General features: G+C 50.3%; 6 protein-coding genes across 6 annotated transcripts; 2 read left to right on the top strand and 4 right to left on the bottom strand.

Annotated features, from left to right (window-relative positions):
- Positions 1–3652: 3652 nt before the first annotated feature.
- Positions 3653–4135, bottom strand: CTRU02_205201 (uncharacterized protein; the record flags this gene model as incomplete). The annotated part of the gene is made up of 3 exons (XM_036724219.1): positions 3653–3802; positions 3868–4021; positions 4080–4135. The coding sequence occupies 3 exons, from the start codon at positions 4133–4135 to the stop codon at positions 3653–3655; spliced, it is 360 nt and encodes a 119-aa protein (XP_036583846.1).
- A 1784-nt stretch (positions 4136–5919) lies between these two features.
- CTRU02_205200 (uncharacterized protein) lies at positions 5920–6336 on the bottom strand (the record flags this gene model as incomplete). The annotated part of the gene is made up of 1 exon (XM_036724220.1): positions 5920–6336. One exon carries the CDS (start codon positions 6334–6336, stop codon positions 5920–5922), a length of 417 nt encoding a protein of 138 aa, XP_036583847.1.
- Positions 6337–7073: 737 nt separating this feature from the next.
- On the top strand, positions 7074–9161 carry CTRU02_205199 (uncharacterized protein; the record flags this gene model as incomplete). Its single annotated transcript, XM_036724221.2, has 11 exons — positions 7074–7216; positions 7291–7339; positions 7406–7480; positions 7536–7695; positions 7769–7829; positions 7884–7989; positions 8043–8303; positions 8363–8469; positions 8522–8646; positions 8703–8854; positions 8937–9161. The coding sequence occupies 11 exons, from the start codon at positions 7074–7076 to the stop codon at positions 9159–9161; spliced, it is 1464 nt and encodes a 487-aa protein (XP_036583848.2).
- Positions 9162–11275: 2114 nt separating this feature from the next.
- Positions 11276–12684, top strand: CTRU02_205198 (glycerol-3-phosphate dehydrogenase; the record flags this gene model as incomplete). The annotated part of the gene is made up of 2 exons (XM_036724222.1): positions 11276–11412; positions 11484–12684. The coding sequence occupies 2 exons, from the start codon at positions 11276–11278 to the stop codon at positions 12682–12684; spliced, it is 1338 nt and encodes a 445-aa protein (XP_036583849.1).
- Positions 12685–13102: 418 nt separating this feature from the next.
- On the bottom strand, positions 13103–14350 carry CTRU02_205197 (gliotoxin biosynthesis protein; the record flags this gene model as incomplete). Its single annotated transcript, XM_036724223.1, has 1 exon — positions 13103–14350. The coding sequence occupies one exon, from the start codon at positions 14348–14350 to the stop codon at positions 13103–13105; it is 1248 nt and encodes a 415-aa protein (XP_036583850.1).
- Positions 14351–16951: 2601 nt separating this feature from the next.
- CTRU02_205196 (Ulp1 protease family protein) lies at positions 16952–18483 on the bottom strand (the record flags this gene model as incomplete). The annotated part of the gene is made up of 6 exons (XM_070204515.1): positions 16952–17507; positions 17562–17581; positions 17639–17688; positions 17778–17792; positions 17920–17947; positions 18001–18483. Coding segments are annotated over 6 exons (1152 nt in total), but the record flags the coding sequence as incomplete, so codon positions are not given.
- Positions 18484–18834: the final 351 nt, after the last annotated feature.

Genomic DNA, 18834 nt, shown 5'->3' with positions numbered 1-18834 from the left:
ACAAGGCATGTTTTTGTCATCTTTCATCAGGCTAGACTTCAATCTCTCGGCATTGGCAGATGCCACGGAACCGACACCGCTCTTTGAAACCATGTCCTTAAACCATGTCCGCTTTTGAGAATGACGTACATACTGCAGATAGCACGGCTGGTTCAACCCCAACAGCCTTTCACCGCGTGCGGACTAGCGTATCCTCCAGTCTCATTTAAACCCTCGTGGCAGATATCACCTCTCCCAATCTCGTTAGTACTGTAAAGGCCTCGTCAAGTGGATCCACCTGCTTCAGAACGTACCTCGACAGACCAGCTTTTAATAAGGAGAAAAAGAATAAATGATATGACTTGAGGAGTGGCATCCAAACTATCTTCGCCTAAGCTAGAAGCTGAATGGGGTAAAGTAAGCTATCGTGAGCTTGGTAAACCTTGCTTGTTTCCATGAGCCTTTGTCAGAGAAGCCTCAGCCTGATGGAACACACGGCCCATGACATCCACGTCTTTTATCAATTAAGATTCTTCCAAACGTTGCCTCACCAGTTTCTTGTTCACAGTGTTCTCGTCCTTCCCAAGTTTCGGCTCCGTGTTACTCTCCACGGCATTGCTGAGATGTTTCATGAGGTAGCAGGCATACCTGATGATGATTATAACATTGAAGGACAACTTAAAATACAATCAGGCTATTACACACCCAAAATAGAAGAGTCGAAATGATAGTCTAAGTTGAATGAATAGCTGAAAAAACAACGCCACCGCATGCTTAAGAATTCTGGATTGCAACGAAAAATTGCCTACATCGTCAAGCTACTGGAACAAGTATATCCGCAAACCTCTTCTCATTCAGCGACCATACCAGTGATTTAGAATAGATAACCATTTTTCACAGAAGGGTCATCTCATAGTTTCTATGGGCCACTTTTGGAGCACACACTTTGATGCTGTTTTGATAGAAGGAGCGAGGCAGAAATTTGTAGAAACGATTTGATACGCCTTTTGTATAAGAATGTTGGCATCTTATTATTTAATTTTAAGCACCTTTTGTCTGACTCTGTTGGTGCCATGTCTGATTCAATATCACATTTTTCATGGTATAGTCTCGGCTGTAGACGGATGAAGCCAGTTGGAGATGGATCTGGTCGTTGTGCACCAGTGTTATGGGGTTGACTGAATTCCCGGTGTCGTGCCTTTGATTTCTGCTACCTATCCATCGTCCAAAGAACATGAGATTAGTGCCGAGTGGCTTGAGGCAGGCAGCCTGATATTAGTACGCACCTTCCACGTCTTACCGATTTTTTCTATATGAGATAAGTATGTTACCGGCTGTGCCACGGTTGATGTGGCGTAAGCTGTGCCTGCGCATTATCCCCACCTACTTAAGTACAGACAAACAACACTTGAGTGACTTTTTGTTGCGTATCCGTCTGGGCATTTAGCTCAATGGGGTAGCGCCTCTAGTTTTCCACGTGCTGCAGGCTGGTGTATGTCTGCAACTGCAACCCTGTGGGCGAGGTCTGACCCTTCACAAAGGAGGTGCCATTCCGATCCTTCATTCAATATTCGTGTGCCTCTTGATCAACTGAATTTGAAGCCAGCCTGGCTATTTGTATTTTCACCCTGATTCGCACAAAGTACTCTTCAAATTACTCCTAGGGATCTAGGCTTTGAGTAGAACGAGCAACGGCTCAGTGTTACATAGTATTGTCTGGACTACTCGATTTGAAAAGGTGCAAATAACCATCATCTATTACATTAGCCTGAGGTCGGCTCTGCCGCTTCTATCTTCTTTACCCTCTTTTTCTTCTTTTTCTTCGTTTTTTCTCCTATGTTAAGCTATCTCCTATCCACTCGTTACTGAACATCAACATTAAAAACAACGAGAAAGAGAGAGATTAACGTACTGCTTGTTAGTAATTGTTAATTTAATCCCCTTGTTGTTTCTCCCCCCACAGAATTCAGATAAAAATACGTGGTGTGTAAAGTGACATAATACTTAAGTTGTGCCAATTTTGAGAACTTGAAATTCTGATACGAGTGTTTTGAGACGAACTGCATGCCCATCGGCTTTCAAACATGAATGTTACAGAACGGAATCCAGAACGCAATTTGTATTAGTGATATGTTGGAATCTGTAGAAGGATCACATTGGCAGGCAATCTGGTTAATTATGCATTCTGGATCATTCAAGGGCAGTATCAGCCATCGTTATGTTCGTTGTTAGGCAGTCTAGGTACGAATCAGAAAACGAATGATTGCAAACTTCTAAATTCCTGATTGCTAAAAATGCGTCATTTCTGCCTCAAGCCCAGGGGTCAGGTCCTGATTTCCTAGCGCTTCTAGGAACACCTCTACAGCAACTAATTTCATGACATCAGTCTTAACAAACCCGAACCTCAGCTTTGTTTAGACAAACACAGAAACCGCAACGGGCACAGCCACAGTCACAGTCACAGTCACGTCCACAGTCACTAAAAGTCTTTTCAACCGTAACTCGAAGAGGGTTCTCTAAATGATCATCAAGACAAGCATATACCACCATAACTCTGACTCTAACCAGGGCTCCTGGTCTTTCTCGTTTCTCTTTTGTGCCCCTCTCATTTCTGTTCCCAACTTTCCTGATCGCAATCGATTTAAATTCAAATCATGTTTTCCGGTACTCTCAGGCTTCCAATTTGAATCAGATCCCAGCCAACCCCACAAAGGACTTCTTCTTCTGACACATTACATCATGTATATCACGAGACCAGTACTCTCCACTTGTTAAGACATCATCTAAGCCGGCTGACTCTGTTTTCCGTACACTGACAACGTCCTTACTTCTTGGCAAGCGGGGAAGGGAGATGATCCACCCACACGCTTAATTGATGTAGAAACATGTTGGGAACTAAGCTCTTAGCATGTTATAAATGCAGTGAGCTAGGCTTTAACTGACTCAATAACAAGATGTTTTGTTGCGCGATCACCAGCTTCAGTGGCTAACCAACTCAGATTAGAGCGACGACCCTTGTCTTCACAATCAGCCGCTCTGAATCTGCTGACAGCCAGGTCAACAACAACCTGTCAAGACGGAAGGATCCGTCAATGACTGATGTCGCTGACGCTGATCAATGTGGGGATGGAGAGATCTTGATTAGAAGCGGGCATCCGATGCGACGATCGCTTATCTGTACGGTGTAGAATCTCGCTGCGAGGCTTCACGGCTTGTCCACCTCAGATAATAATGGCCAGCTTGTTAAAGTTGAAGCCATGGGCCTTTAGCCGGCTAAATGACACCCTGTTTTTCCGTGTGCCAACGACAGTTACGAGGCCTTCGCTACAATTTGTGATCGACACCCTCAGACCACATGTTGGTGCCAAGACACGAACCGAGTCATGTAAGCAATATTTCAGTTATATTTGACGAAGAAGAGATCGCCCGTTCAGTGAGGCAACCCGCAAAATTACATCGTAGTGGCAAAGAAGGTTCTTTGTAATGCATAGAAGGAAATTGCAATCTTCTCTGTTATCAAAAATGGCTATTGTGACGCATATCGTCGTCCTGAGGTACCTGGGTATATTCTCATTATACTCGCCCATTACTCGATTCTTCCTTGCCTCCCCTAAATCCGCAATTTGGGTATCATCGTGTGTCATGCTCATAGTCGTATACGTAGTAACACCGCTTAGTCGCACTCTGAACCAACATCTCCGTTTGACTCTTCGCAACCACCAACAGACTTGGCCTGATCGCAGGCATTCTTGAACTCCTTGCCACCAAACCCTGAGACATATCGCATTCTGCCACCATCTTTGGGTGCAATAGTTGCACAGACCTGAAAGACCAGAATTAGTATAAATTCAAAATAACACGTTACCGAAAGTCGTTGAAGTGACATACCTGGAAAATCATTGTGGTGTTGACATTTTGCGGATCATCTTCTTCAAAGATTGTCATTGTCCGCCGGTAGATATCGCAAGCCTTTGCCGTAAGACATTTATTGGCTATTGAGTTTACAACACAATAGCACTTTGCATGCTCATTTGCCAACGCTCTAGGTTCTGTCAGAAACTTGGCTCTTTGAATCAGGTGACTGAAGAGGCAACACTTACACTGGAAAGACAAACAATGCCAGAGAAAGACAAAGGTAAAAAACTCTGAGAAACATTGGATCGGTTTGTATGAGTAGGTATTGAGAAATAAGGTTCTGGGGTTGAGAGCTATTTGCTCCCTATAAGATCGCAAACACACAAAGTTCTGAGACAGTAGTAATCGTGAACTGCTACAATGCCAGCAATGGTTGTGGCCCAGACCATCTTTATGTACCTGCTTCCTGTTTTCTGGGAGTGAGGGGACGGGGCATGGCCCAGGCGTTGCAGAGGTCCACTGCCATGTGAGCTAAAGTCATGGCTATTCCAAAATAGGATGGTTCCAAAGAGCCAAATGAGGTAGACAATTATGGCAGATGATTAAGGGCGGCAGTTGAGCAATGATGCCTGTCGGATAGCACTGAATCGTGTTTGCCTGCCATGTCAGCCGAAGATCCGGAGATTGAAAGGCAGCTTGAAGCGGAATGCAGCCGACAGTTCGTAGTAAGCCTCCACTAATCTCATGAATATGAAACCTTGATCGAGTAGGGAGCACGCTTGCCATAGTACACAGCTATAACTTGCAGATATAGGTCACATTATCTCAGTACCTTAATAGGACAGACGCGGGGTAAGGCGCATAAGGCTGCTGGACTCTTAGTACCGACTCACGCGACCCAAGAAGAGTGAGGGTTTCTCGACGTCAGAATGAGCCATGGATAAACGTCTAAGCCCCGAGAAGGCATTGAAGAAAACAAGAAACTGGCCCAAGCGTAACAACAAAACCGGGTTAACTAACACCATGCTTAGTTTAACTCTTGTCGTCCTGTTTTGTTCTTGACTCTTTCCTGACAACCACACCTGACAACCACAGGATGGAAAGCTCCGTTGACCCAACTGCTGACAGTGCTCTCCGCGCTAATTGGTATCATAATCTTTAATCTCGTATTTTGGAAAGACAGAAGGGCTGGACTGGCCGGCGGCCCAAGTGGCCAACACGCGAGTCAACAACAAGTGCGCAAATGGGCTGAGCAGGTGCCGATCATACACTGGCTTAGTGATCGGCACTGGAATGACTGCATACGTGCACATGACACTTGACATATACTCCGCAATAATATTTGCGAAAATTGATAGACTTCTGGGAAGCGCTCCTCAGCAACGCGTGACTAGCAAAGCAATTAGTTGGTCCTTTTTCTCAAACCGCGCATCCCAGGTGAGAACTGATAACCTTACTCATCGGCCTGGACTTCTCCTCCTTGCCCAGACCTCCGGATAAGTGGCTGTGGAGTGAATGCTGCCACCATCAGGCTATATTTACATCATGATATAGTGAAATCAACGGAAACACCCATGGTAGCTTCAAAGTAAAAAGATAAGAGCAAGTCGAAGTACGTAAGCTAACATCATAAGATGACAATCACCAATCTATCTCTCTGAACAATTGAGTGTTCTAGCCCCGGAAATGGTCACGCCTGTTGTTGCCTGCCGTTACTCTAAACTCAATTTTCCAAGCTCGGCAATTACCACACATTACCACTAAGACATGAAACATACAGGTCAAAAAAGCGTTATTGAAGTCCCACTTGGAAAGAGGAATGATATTAAACAATTTTCACTTCATAGAAAAATTGAGAATAATCACGTATAGACAAAGCATTATCTCGTGTTCAATCTTAGGTCTTCATTAATACTGTATTTCGAGGCAAATATTTCATTCCTGGTATTGACTGGCTAAAAATAATCGAGACCACAAACACCCAACATCCCACAGATTCCTCTCAAGTGATGTTACTGTTTCCTCTTAGTATGGTGACGCAAGTTGTGTGGCTGAAGAATGAAGCCCAACCACATACCTTTGATGTCATGCTGCATGATCCTGCGTACATGATTCGAGTCTTTGCGGGTTAAACTCATGAGATTTGAAGAGATAAGCGCCCCAGCCTTCCCATCCAGTGATGACCTTGTCATTGGGTAAAGTATCACAGCTGTTGGGGTCGATGCCGATGCGGAACCTGAAGGGCTGGGAGTTGCCGCCAAACGTGACGTTGGTCACCGCCTGGATATTTCCCTTTGAGTCTTTCGAGTTTTCCACAGTACACTTGGTACCAGGCGGAAAGTTGCCACCCAGGCCGCAGCGAACTACTCCGGCAGGCTCATCCCACTTCTGCCATAGCCAGTTTGTGTAAGCCCAGTTGTCGCCCCAACAGCAGCTCTCTGCTGTTGCAACGGCAACAAGTGTTGAAGAAACGAAGAGGGGAAGAAATGAGGTTGAACGCATGATGGAAAGTTGATGAACAGTTGATGAAGTGGTAAAACAAATATGGATTAGTCGAGGAGGGTGTCAGTTTTGATTAATGTTTCTGTAAGGGCTTTGGAATAAAAGCTGTAACACTCTCTTCGTCTGATAACTCTTGAGCGGAAGGAATGAAATATTGGACGAACCGCTCTAAACGTAGAAAAAGTGAGCTAAAAAAGGTCGCCGGTGGGATGTTGAGTCAGTATGCCCAGGGCCGCAGCAATCTTTCACATATAAGTCGCCAGGAAATATCACGCTTGAATCGCATACTTGGATATAGCTAATACGAGGGGCTTGACCCAAAAGGGACTATAGCACAGAGTGGAGTGGCCAGTAGTCTATGTGATGTTGAGGGTACCCATTGTAATCCATATGCCGCATGAAATTAATATAACAGAGTTGGCCGGCGATCCCATATGCCCCTGTTACGTGACGGGATGATACTTGCAGGATCGCCGTTGACAGAACCCCGTCCCATGGAAAGACTGGGTCGTGGCTCGGTCCCAGTTTGCGGGGAATCCTAATCACACGAGCACGATCCCCCTTTGGGGGACCAGGCATAGGCGCTGGGCCAGATGCCGTTCGAGCAGGGAGAGCTGCCCGAGCCGAACTCGTGTGTGCGCATTCAAATAACTATATCCCGGATTCTTTGCCGTTTCCGCTGGCCACGATTTTCGACTGCGCAAGTCTGTCATTTCTTTCATTCACCTACGAACACAATGGTTCTCTGGAGCCTAGTCACTCTTTTCTCTCTGGTTGTCAATGCGTCACCAGTTGTCCACACTCTGAGAGAAGAGCCTCATGCACTTCAACAACGGACAAATGTTACCGTTGACAAATGCTCTCCTTCTTCGCCAGACGGGTATGGAACCCACTTGCTCAGTCTATCCTCTCTTCAGATCTTCAACTTGCTAACGCGATACGCGATCGAAATAGCATACAGCCAGAATGCTGGGAGGTTCTGGAAATGAATAATCATCTCAACGTGCGTATCAAACATGCAAATGAATTTTCATACTTGAGACCCGCCGTGTGCTGACAATATCTGCAGGATTGGTGGTCGAAAAATTCCGAGAGATGCAAGTCGCAAAATAAGGGTTTTGGCCAATGCTACTTAGATACCGCCGTATGCACCACCAAAGTCACGCACAATTGTCTGTTACCCTCTGACTTTGACACAGGGTTTAATCACATGGAGCTGCGACTTCGTAGCGCTGAACGGGTGCACACCGCCTCCCAGCGGGCGCAATGCCGAATATGCGTCGTATCAGGAATTCTATGTAAGTTTTGAGAGGCTTCCAGAACCAAGATCGTCGCTAATGACCCCGGCACAGGTTATCTGGAACATTTATTGTCAGTTTTCTTTTCTGAACCACAAGAGTGTTCTGGTTAAGGAAAGCTTACATTGTGTTAGCCATCAACCTCTTCTTTACCAACTACCATGCAGCTCTTCTCCAAGGCCAGGCCACCGCAATGTATGGGTTCTCCCCATTGATGATTCACTCACACCATCTGACATTTCTAAACAGTGGAACCGTTGCCGAGATTGTCAAAGTAGTTGCGCCGCCAAAAGACTCGCATCCCAAGACGCCCCTTTTCGCTCCAATTTACGCCGTGACACTTGGACAGTTTGCGGTAAGATCTTACACCAAACCCACAGGGCTCTGACATTAATGGGTGTGAAAAAGGCTTTCGGCCCCCTTTTTGGCGCCTGGATCCCGGGAGCTATCATGTTTAATTCACTGGCCGGTGTCCTCGGTGGTGGTATCGGTCTTTATAACATTTTGTTCCCGAATAAGCCGGTATACCAAGTACCGTGGGAGGGACTTTCGGAAGCTTTGTCTCAGCACGTAAATGACTACCAGAAGCAAGTGGGCGACACGTTGACGGAAATCCAAACCGATTTCAAGACGTTTGCCGCGATTACTTCCCAAGGAGCGTTCAGTGTGGTAAGGAAGCATGCATCCCTCGCGAAGGCGTTGTGAAGCTGACAATATATCGAAAACAGAAAATGAAGACCGACCTTCCCGAAAACACCGATTTCATGTTTCACAACCTCCTCAAGTGGGTGTTCAACCAGGCCCTGCAGCAGGCCGATTACTTTGCAGTAAAGAAGTGAGTTAGTCGCATTGGTAGATACGTTGGAACAATGATTAACCGGATGCAGCCCCGGCGTTGACCCTCGTTTGATCCCAATCGACCCCTATGACTGCAGCAAACTCGACGACCACAGTACCTGCGGGCCAATCTGGTACGATGGCAAAGATGCCTATGGCCTTGCCAGGGCAAACGGTATGTTAGAGCATGACATTTAACGTCTCCTGCAACACCGCTGACGCCACGGCAAGATATTGGAATGGATCGCATGCAGGAGATATTGGGCACAGCGTTCTCCAAGAACTGGACGACTCCCCGTGAACTCTACATTGATTCGCAAGAATGCCAGGGGAAGAACGGCTCCGACGCATTCGATGTCAAGGACTTGTCATTGAGCTGTGCTGTAAGTCAACTCTCAACCTTCGCCTCGCCTTCCTTCAGGTTTTGCATGAGTGAACCCGCTTACTGACTCGATTCCCGTTCAGTCGAATATTCCCGTATGCGAGTTCAACTTTGACTACAACCCTTACCAGGCCCTCAACCAACGTAACAACCCGCCAGAATTCATCAACTGCCCGGACCAGAGAGGCTACGGAGTACCTATGTTCTGGAGTAGCGAATCGGGAGTTCCACTTACCTACCTTGGTCCGTTCCTGGTACGTATTGGTCCACCACTGGCAGTGCGAACAATACTGACGAATATCAATTAGATGTCTGGCGTGAAGTACAACGAGAAGGACGGCTAAACGGCATGGTTTCGGTGGCAATTCTTTGCGGATGAGTGGTTAGTTGGTGAGCTTGTCATGATGAAGATACCCGACGCTCGCTGTGTAGAATTTGGCGTTGATCGGAATGTAGAGCGTCAACGGTGTGCGACACCAGTGGACATGACCATAATGAATAACAAGTAGTTCTAAAATTAGATCACGCAGCAGTCTGGATGTTCCTGGTTTTGTCCACTGCCACGGCGATGCTTGGCAGACTCCACCACCAGGTGATTAGGTTCAAGTGTTTATTGGTCTCCGAGGGAGACCAGAACACAATTTGATTTAAAAGACGGAAGCCAAGATATTACCCGGTCGACAGCTACAAGGTCTACGACAATGCTATTGCGATGACCAATGTGTTTTGCATTTTCTCCAATTTCATATACTTTTACGTGGGCGGGTAAAGGTTCATCCATATATATAAGTATGGTAGACATGGCTAGCACGGCACCTGGACTTCCACGACTAACAGTCAAGACGGTGAAACTGTTCGCGCGCCGCTGCAGAAAGCAGAAGAAACATGTTTCAGAGGATGAAGCCACGCCGACGCAAAACCTGGGGATCGGCTTGATGCCGTTAAATTCTAGGAATGAACCAAACGGGTATGCCATTCCGCTTGAGGCAAGGCGGACGGCGAAACGGTCAAAAGTCCGTCGGGACGGGAGCAATCGAGTTAGGCGACCACGCGGAACCGGGCGCAAGTCAAGATTCCCCGGGGTCAGCAGCAATGCGGACCAAACGGCGTGACTTTGGTGATTTTGGTGAATGTAGCTCGCGGCATTCTTAATCTGTCGGTCGGAGTTCAGCCGCAGCCGCATCCGCGTTGCAGCTATTCTCGTGCTTTCGCCAATGAGAGAATTGGCTAGGAGTCGACCCATGCGGCGATCTCCCAGAACATGGGACAGGAACGGGAGAGGGAATCGGACGGGAAAAAAAAAACACAATTGCATGTGATTCCCCATCTGACGACAGGGGACTGATTGGGGGTCCAAAGGAGGAAACCGGAATGCTGAGGAGGATGCACTGCAATCTAATCGTGAGGCCGTTGGTTCGTTTTCGTGTGGTTCCCACTAAGGAGCCACTTTGACACGAACATTTTGGCAGGGGGAAAGAATACTACATGGTAGAAAGACATGGGAGGGCACCGAGGGGCATAATGTGGTGGGCAGTTTGTTGGCTTTTTCCCCTCTGTCTTGTGATAAGCCGAGATCCAGGGTAGAACAGCTGAATTAGGGGAGAAAAATAAGGGGAAACACAGCCTGAAAGTTACTACACGGGCACACGAGCATCTGGGGCATTCCCGTGGTGCCTCGGCCAGAGCCCCGGGGTAGCGGAGAGGCCGGCCGAGGCTGTCCGATAGCCACTGTAGTGTCTACTTAGTAGTAATTAGTACCTTACTCATTGTGGCTTCCTTCAAAGAGGTGAGTGTGGGAGGTACGTACTGATTGATTCTTTGCTGCGTAGACGTAACTACGTAAAGAAGACGTACACAGAAGGAAAGAGCGCTGAATGAGCTCCCCCCCAAGCTGGTGACCGCCTCCCCAGTCTAGAAAGGGCCCGACTCGGCCTCAACCCCTGGCATTTCGTTGAGCGACTATACCTAAAGTGGAAAGCGGTCAGGAGCTCTGCCGCAACCCTGCCGGGTAGGACGTGCGTCATGCTGCTCTCAACACTGCCGCTGGGAAGGACCACCCCGGTAAACCTGCTCCAGTCGCCGCCGCTGACAATGGCAGCTTCTTTCCCTCCAGGGATAGAACTGGGGGTGGTAGAAAAAAGGTGGTGACATTGGACCCAAATAGAGGGGCAAAAACACATGCGGACCGGGACCACGATAATGGCCGCCGTCGTTGTCTCTTTTTCTTTTTTTTTTCTGCCACCGCCGACGACCAAGACACACACACACGCGCACACAATCACTCACACCTGATAGCCGATACCTGTCTGGACCTGGCCGACTGGACTGGACCCTCCCTTACACCTAACCCAGTACATAATAGATAAACTTCTTGCACCACCCCATCTCCTTTTCTGCCGATTCTCTCTTCCAGCTGTGCCTCATGCTCTTCCGTCTACGATCTGTTGTTTCAATCGCCAGAAGCAGCTTTCCCCAACGTCGATTTCATTCCTCTTCTACAATGGCTTTTCTCGGCGCCGATAAGAGACACAAGGTCACCGTGGTGGGCTCTGGTAACTGGTAATTTCCTCTCTCCCTCCCCCACAAGCCACCCACGTCGGTGATATCATGACTAACTGTGATCTCACAAGGGGCTCTACCATTTGCAAGATTGTTGCTGAAAACACAAAAGCCCACCCCGACCTGTTTGTGGAAGATGTCCACATGTGGGTTTACGAAGAAGATGTCGTCCTCGACAAGTCCTCACCATACTATGACCCCGCTGTTGGCGACTCTCCGCAGAAGCTGACGGCCGTCATCAACAAACACCACGAAAACACAAAGTACCTCCCCGGTATCAAGCTCCCCAGCAACATCATTGCGAACCCTTCTCTTCAGGATGCCGTCAAGGACTCCTCCATCCTCATCTTCAACCTTCCCCATCAGTTTATTGGCAACGTCTGCAAGCAGCTGCGCGGCCACATTCTCCCCTTTGCCCGCGGCATCTCCTGCATCAAGGGTGTAAACGTGACCGATGACGGCATCTCGCTCTTCTCCGAGTGGATCGGCGATGGTCTCGGAATCTATTGCGGTGCCCTCTCCGGTGCCAACATTGCGTCCGAAATCGCTGCCGAGAAGTGGTCCGAGACCACCATTGCCTACGATCCCCCGCCGATGGACAACTCCCGTGCGCCCACCCCGCGTTCCACCTCACCTAACGGCAACGGTGTTGCGCCCTTGACGCCCGTTGACATGCAGCACAAGGACGCCCGTGGCCGCACCTCCAAGACGAAGCTCACCCCCGTCCCGGCCGAGTACCCACCCCTCGACCACCAGATTTTCAAGACCCTCTTCCACCGTCCCTACTTCCACGTCCGCATGGTTTCCGACGTTGCCGGTGTCTCCCTTGGCGGTGCCCTCAAGAACATTGTCGCGCTGGCGGCAGGCTTCGTCGACGGCCGCGGCTGGGGTGACAACGCCAAGGCTGCCATCATGCGCGTGGGTTTGCTCGAGATGGTCAACTTTGGAAAGGAGTTCTTTGGAGAAACGGTGCACGCGGGCACATTCACCGAGGAGTCGGCCGGCGTGGCGGATCTGATTACCTCTTGCAGTGGCGGTCGCAACTTCAGGTGCGCCAAGATGGCTGTCGCAGAGGGTGTCAGCGTCCAGGAGATTGAGAAGCGCGAGCTCAACGGCCAGCTGCTGCAGGGTACCAGCACGGCAAAGGAGGTGAACAGCTTCCTCAAGGCGAGGGGGCTGGAGAAGGACTACCCGCTATTCACCGCCGTGCACGGCATCCTCGAAGGACGGTACAGCGTTGACGACATCCCGAGTTTGGTCTCGGATAGTTAGGGTGGGCCAAGAAGTGGTTGTGACACGGAAGAAGAAGAACCAAAATTCGCTTAATACGGAACATTACTGGCTTTGATGGAAAGGAAGCTTACGGCACGGCACCGGATGACACGCGTAGGAGGCATGTAGCGCGGAGGCACGGAGTCTGGGATAGGATTGAGATGACGCACATTGAGACATATATCCTCTGGATCAAATACCCCAGCGGCATAATGCGGGACGGATTTAGACAAGTTTAGGCGAATGAAGTTTAAGCAAATATAGTTTGTTTGATCAATCTGGTGACCCGGTGGTATCCCAACTTTAGAAAAGCCGTGTTCTGTTCTAAAAGTGTACAAAGCGCGTAATGTAAGAAATTACAGATCCCTCGAGAATATCCCTCGAATAAAAAAAAAACCTCCCACGAATCTCATCATCCTCACCAATCGCTCAACAACCTATTCTTCTCCGCGTCCGTCCCAAGAGCGCCGATCCACGGTCTAGACAAACGTAAGACGTCCTCCTTGTCTTCCTCCGTCCTCTCGCCGTCGCCAAAGACAGGCTTGAGCACGTAATCGTAGGCCATCCAAATGACATTGAACAAAACGCCCATCGAAACGGCGAGCCACAGAGGTAACTTGCCGTCCTTGCCGGCCAGGATCTTGCTCAGGAACAGGAAGAAGAGGAGAAAAGGCAAAAAGACGAGCGTCAGCAGAAACTGCGCCACCCGCTGTCCCCACGTCGTGACGGTGTAGGGCTGCAGGCTGTTCAGCCAGCGCTGGTAGTCGTCGGGCAGCTCGTGCTCCGCGGCGCCGTCGGTGATGAGCTTTAGGTAACGCGCCGAGGGCTGGGCGTACTCCGGGTCCGGACGGCGCGGGCGCTTGATGAAGCGGTAGTACCACTCCTTGCGCGGGTCGGTCGGGGGTTTGGGTTTCTTTGTGTCGTCGTTGTCGTCGTCGTCCTCGTCGTCGTCGTCTGGCGGGGCGTCTGGGATGGCGGGGGAGTAGAGGGTGTGTGCGAGAAAGGGGCGAGGGATGTCGATTGGCGGCTTTTCAGGGACGGACACGCGCGGCGGGAGGGGGATGCAGGGGACGAAGATGTCGGTGTAGGATGAGCCGCCGCCTTCGGTCGCGACAATGGTTGCGTAGTCGCTGGTCGTCACTTCGTAGACTACGCCGTAGAGACCCTTTGACCAGCCCAGGTTGTCCGGGGTCGGCGTGCCTTCTTCCGCTTTCTTGCCGGTGGCGGGGGGTGGCAGGGGCGGTGCGATGGGGGGCAGCTTGGGGGGGTTTCCCGGGTTCGGGAGTTCTGGGACCTTTCGCGGGGCGGTGTTGGCGAAGCAGGGCTCGCGGTAGGGAACGCCAGGGAGGTCGAAGACGAGGGAGAGAGAGGGCGCGGAGACGTTTACCTGGGACACGGGACGGATGCCTCGGGTCCCTAGGAAGGTTTCGGCGCAGAGGTTGGAGCCGTAGGCGAGGTAGAGGACGGTCTTTTCGGCGGAGGGGTCCGCATCCGGGGCGGCTGCGGCGAGACGGGCATCGGAAGTCCGGGGGATGCTTGAGATGGGCGGGTATGAGGGTTTCGAGGAGGGAGTGGGTTTCGAAAGATATGAGACGGCGAGGTCCTGGAGGCGCCGGAGGCAAGTGGCCGGTTCCTGCGGGACTTCGACAGTCGTCGTCGCCGCCATATTTTTTTTTCTTTTTCTTTTCGTTTGTTATCGGCCGTGCCGCCGGATGTGCCTGTCGGTGGGGTCTGAGCGAGCTGGGCTGGACTGATATTATCAGATGAGACGGGACGTCGTCTGTTTGGTTGGGGAGGGATGAAGCTGGGATGATGCAAGAGATTCCTCCGATGAGGCGATTGTTGTGAAACGGGGGGGATGGGAAGTAACGGTTGAGAGGGTTTAAATGGCGGTCGGAGGTTTTTTTTTTCCCCTTAGGCGTGTTTGGATGACGACGACCCCAACCTGGAATGTCCCAGAATTTCCGAGGATGCGGGTGCCGACCGGACGGACGAGGCGGCGGATATATAAAGTATGGGCGTGGAAAAAACATGGGTCAAAAGAAGGGGGGTGTTCGTCGCTGAAGTCCGCCACGCCTATTTAGTGGGGGGGCATCGACGCGACATCCGCTATTGGGATATGGGAGGAAAGTCCGCAGGCTCACGACAACAAGATGGCTGTTCAGCTTTTGTCCAGCAATTACGGGCCAGTTGGCGTTGGGCAAGTTGTTGTCTCTATATGTACAGCTGACATGAAATTACCAACCAACTCCTTCGAGATCCTGTTGATTTTGGACTCGGAGTAAGCATCCAGGGTGGGATAGATGCCTTTTGATGCCAATCTCCGCACAAGAGGCGGGCCTTTTGGAGCAGTATCCTTGTCCCATACACTCGTTCTCGTGCGCCAGAAACTATTTTACAGGATACTTTGAAAATGTCTTTGTGCAATACACATGCTAATCGTTTATTGACTGGGCCAACGATGAAAACAGGCTGGGAGTCCCGCAACCGGCGATAGACCTGAACCGCCAAACTGCTAGCACCAATACGGCAAGGAAAGCTTCAAGCCGGGGTAGCTTTCACCTCCATATGGTGGATTGAACAAGAGCTAGAGCATACCTTAGGGGAGCTCACCCCGCACATGTTCCCCGGCCCAAAAGCTGTAATCAGCATTGCGGCGAGGATGATACGTATGCAAGAGGGATCAGGTTCAATAGGGAGTGTGTGTGTGTGTGTGTGTGAATTCAGAGGTCGCTACCTCCCATCAAGCTGCCTACCTCCGCAGATAGCGGGAAAACTGCTTACAACAGAAGTCCAGGCAAGCCATGTTACGCGTTTTTGCTGAAATGGACCCTGACCCTCCTAGATGTGCCACATGATTACCAGTTCACTATGGGTTGGTTGTAAGCACAACTCGGATGTACTAAGCCCTTCCACACAATGGAATCTGGGCATCAGAGGCAGCAGAATTTGTTTCCTGTCCCACTCATTTTGGGCCTACACCAAATGGCGCAACTATGAATGACGGACGGGGCATATCGCCTGCCACATAATTACTGTTAGACGTTTAGGATATACCAGCAAGGGCTCGGCTAGACATGTCGGGTCCAGCCCACCCGAGGTCCTCTAGCTTATATTGGAAATCTGGTTAAAATGAAAGATTGACCCTTTGCAGACGCATACGCGCAATGTAATCGCGTCTTTCAACTCATTTTCATTCATCGTCCCGGTATTGATAACTCAGTCAAGGGCACAGCTCCAGTGTGAGCTCCATAGCATCTACCATTCACGTACAGTCAACGTCGTTGCTGCTCGAAAAACGTTCACACTCACACTAGCATATAAACCGGGCATTGCGCAAGGACTCACGTCCAATTGTCTTTAGATGATTGATCAAAGTCAACGCTTCCGAACCACCAATATGAAGAACAACATAAGAATCAAGTCCCGGTTGGCCCCGCGCAAAGCAACTCTGCTCATCGGAACAAGTCGCAAAAATAACAACCATTTCTTTCCCACGTCTTCATCCTCCTGAGCACGCCCAAACGCCTCGCCTGTCCCCGCAATTCATCATTTTTTTTTTCTGCTTCACGTTTCTCTACTCTGCACGGCCATTGTAGCAAACAGCGCACATCACGTTAAAACGAATCGCGCGCTTACTACCCATCACTGCATATTGCCCTTCAAAATTCAGGCCAGCTGCAGCACCATACTCCTCTTCAGATATTGTCGTCCGTGTGGGGCTGGCGCCCAAAACCTTGAATCAGAGCGCCTCTCGGAAAATTTGGCGGACGCAAGTAGGGATGCTCGCATGCACCATTCTTGACTGTTCCTTCGTCCTCACCGTAGGCTCCTCTTTACTTCAGTTGCAGTTGTCGCCCCATACGTCGTAGCATTTTTGTCGATAGGTGTAATTGTTCGGAAAAGGAAGGGGAAAAAAGAAAGGAAAAAAAAAGTACAGTTTGCATGCCTTCGTGGATATCGTTGATCGAAACCATTAGAGGGAAAAAGGTATCGACTCTGGCTCGGCCAGTTTCGTTTGAGGTCGGTCGCTATTGGTAATCGTTGCAATAAGGAGCCTCTTGCTAAGGGTCCTTGAATATGTTCGATTTACTCAATCCGCGGTGGCGTCTTTGATGAGTACGGTGATGCGCTTCTCCTTTTTAAAGAAGGGGTGTCAGGGAACCCTTTCGGTACAAAGCGGTGGCAAGTACAACAAATACACGAGACAAGACGGCAAATGGCCACATTACTGGGGGGAAAAGATACGGGGGTATAAAGGAAGCGCTTACGATCTCCTCCTCTCGCCCTCTTTCCTCAGGCTCTCAATGATCTTGAGCATCTCCTTGCGGCCTCCATGGCTGTCGATGAGCTTGTTAGCCATGCTCATGCTGACCTTCTCACGGGCGTTTGCGCTCAGCAGGCGCTTGACGAGGAGATGGCGCATGAGAATGCAGACGAAGACGCCGCAGTCACTGCCATTCTCCTGTTGGGGGGCGTCGTCGAGGTTCAGGTAGCGGAGAGGCCGGCCAAGGATTTCCGACATCTTGTGCGTTGCTAGCCTGCCTTCGGCGAAGTTTGCGCCGCCTAGAGAGTCGTAGTGGAAGGCGACGCCGTCGATTGCGCTTACGAGCAGCAAGGACCAATGGGAACCGCCTTCGGCTTGGGCTACGTTTCGGGCATCGTTGATGGGCAGGAAGATGTGGGTGACTTTCCTGAAATCGGGGAGGGCGGAGCGGATTTGGCGCATATCGGGCTCCTTCATGAGGAGGAAGGTCATGGATGGCCTAAGGAGGACGATGCGGGCCTGGGGGTACTTGGGCAGGATTTCGCGTTCGAGCCATCTGACATTGTTAGTCTGTAAAGCTGGTAGAGAAAAGAAAACGGACGCAACTGACTCTTCCCAGAATGCAATGTTCTATTAATACGTTAGCTGGCTGCGATAGGCGAAACAGGAGAAATGAGGAATGCGTACGTTATCTGTCAACCAGTCGTTCTTCAGAGACTTGATGTCTTCGTATGTAACTGTAGATTGTGTGAGTAAGCTAGCGTAACTCGGGAGAACCGGAAGAGGCGGAGCGGCTCGAGGCGCGCAAGGTTCGGAGGGTACATACGGAGGATATCGTGATCTGCAATTTTGGAAAACCAGTCAGTCGGGTCCATGATAGCGACACCAGATGGAGGCTTGCCCACGGGACGCGCGCGTGGGCGTGGTCGGATATCGGGGGAGGGGAACTGGGAGGGGGTGCGACTTACACGACAGGTAGGGTGCCTGCGGGGAGAGCTAGGACGCGGGCTGGGTCAGTTCACACTTGGCTCTTTGCGCTGAAACAGAACCATTCCCCCTCGGTGGTACCCCGCCGCGTTGGGCTGCGCATCGCACGAGGACTCGAGCAACCGTGGCGACGAGACGAAGGGCGCATGTGCCCATCCGTCTGTCCGTCGTCGCTGGTGGTATTGTTGTCGTCCGACGTGGGAGAGCAGTGCGACGGAGGCTTCGTGGGGAGGGAAAGACGAGTGAAGAGAGGAGAGGTGAGATGAGAAGGGTCTTACAGTGTCACCGAAATGACGAGCCATCTTCCTGAAAGGCATACTCAACCGCGACTCGGACCTTGGGCCGGACTTTGAGATGTTGGTAGGGCTGTTTGTGGGAGGGGACGAGGGGGCGGAAGAGTCGAGAGAGGAGCCGACGGAGGTCGAGCTGGATGTTGAGCTAGAGCTGTTGCGATGATGATTCGGTTGGGGTTGGTGGTGGTTATGACGATGAGAGGAGCGGAAGGCGAGAAAGCGACTTCTGATGTGGAGTTGCGTCAGAGGCGACTATCCAGTTCAAGATGAATGCCGATCTTTGGAAAGCGGGAACGGAGGAGGACGACGACAACGAAGAATAGTGGTGGTAAAGAGAAGAAAAAAATAAAAAAGAATAGCTGGAGGGGGAAAATGGGATTGTAAACAAATTGGGGGAAGACGGGGATGGGGGAAGGGATGACGAGGGAATCAAAAAGCGGCTAGAAAATAAGAACAACCAGGACCCTCACTTGAGTCGAGTCGGCTCTGTGTGTAATTTTTTTTTTCCCCGGTCTACTTTTCCCTGCAATTTTTAAGGCGGGGGGGAAGCAAAGAGGGTCCTCTAAGATACTTTTGCTTGCAGTTGTATCGCTCTCTTTTGGA

Source organism: Colletotrichum truncatum, assembly GCF_014235925.2.
Source record: "Colletotrichum truncatum strain CMES1059 chromosome Unknown Contig_0003, whole genome shotgun sequence".
Classification (NCBI taxonomy): domain Eukaryota; kingdom Fungi; phylum Ascomycota; class Sordariomycetes; order Glomerellales; family Glomerellaceae; genus Colletotrichum; species Colletotrichum truncatum.
The sequence above is the reverse complement of the archived record's forward strand: the minus strand, read 5'-3'. Positions and strand labels throughout refer to the sequence as shown.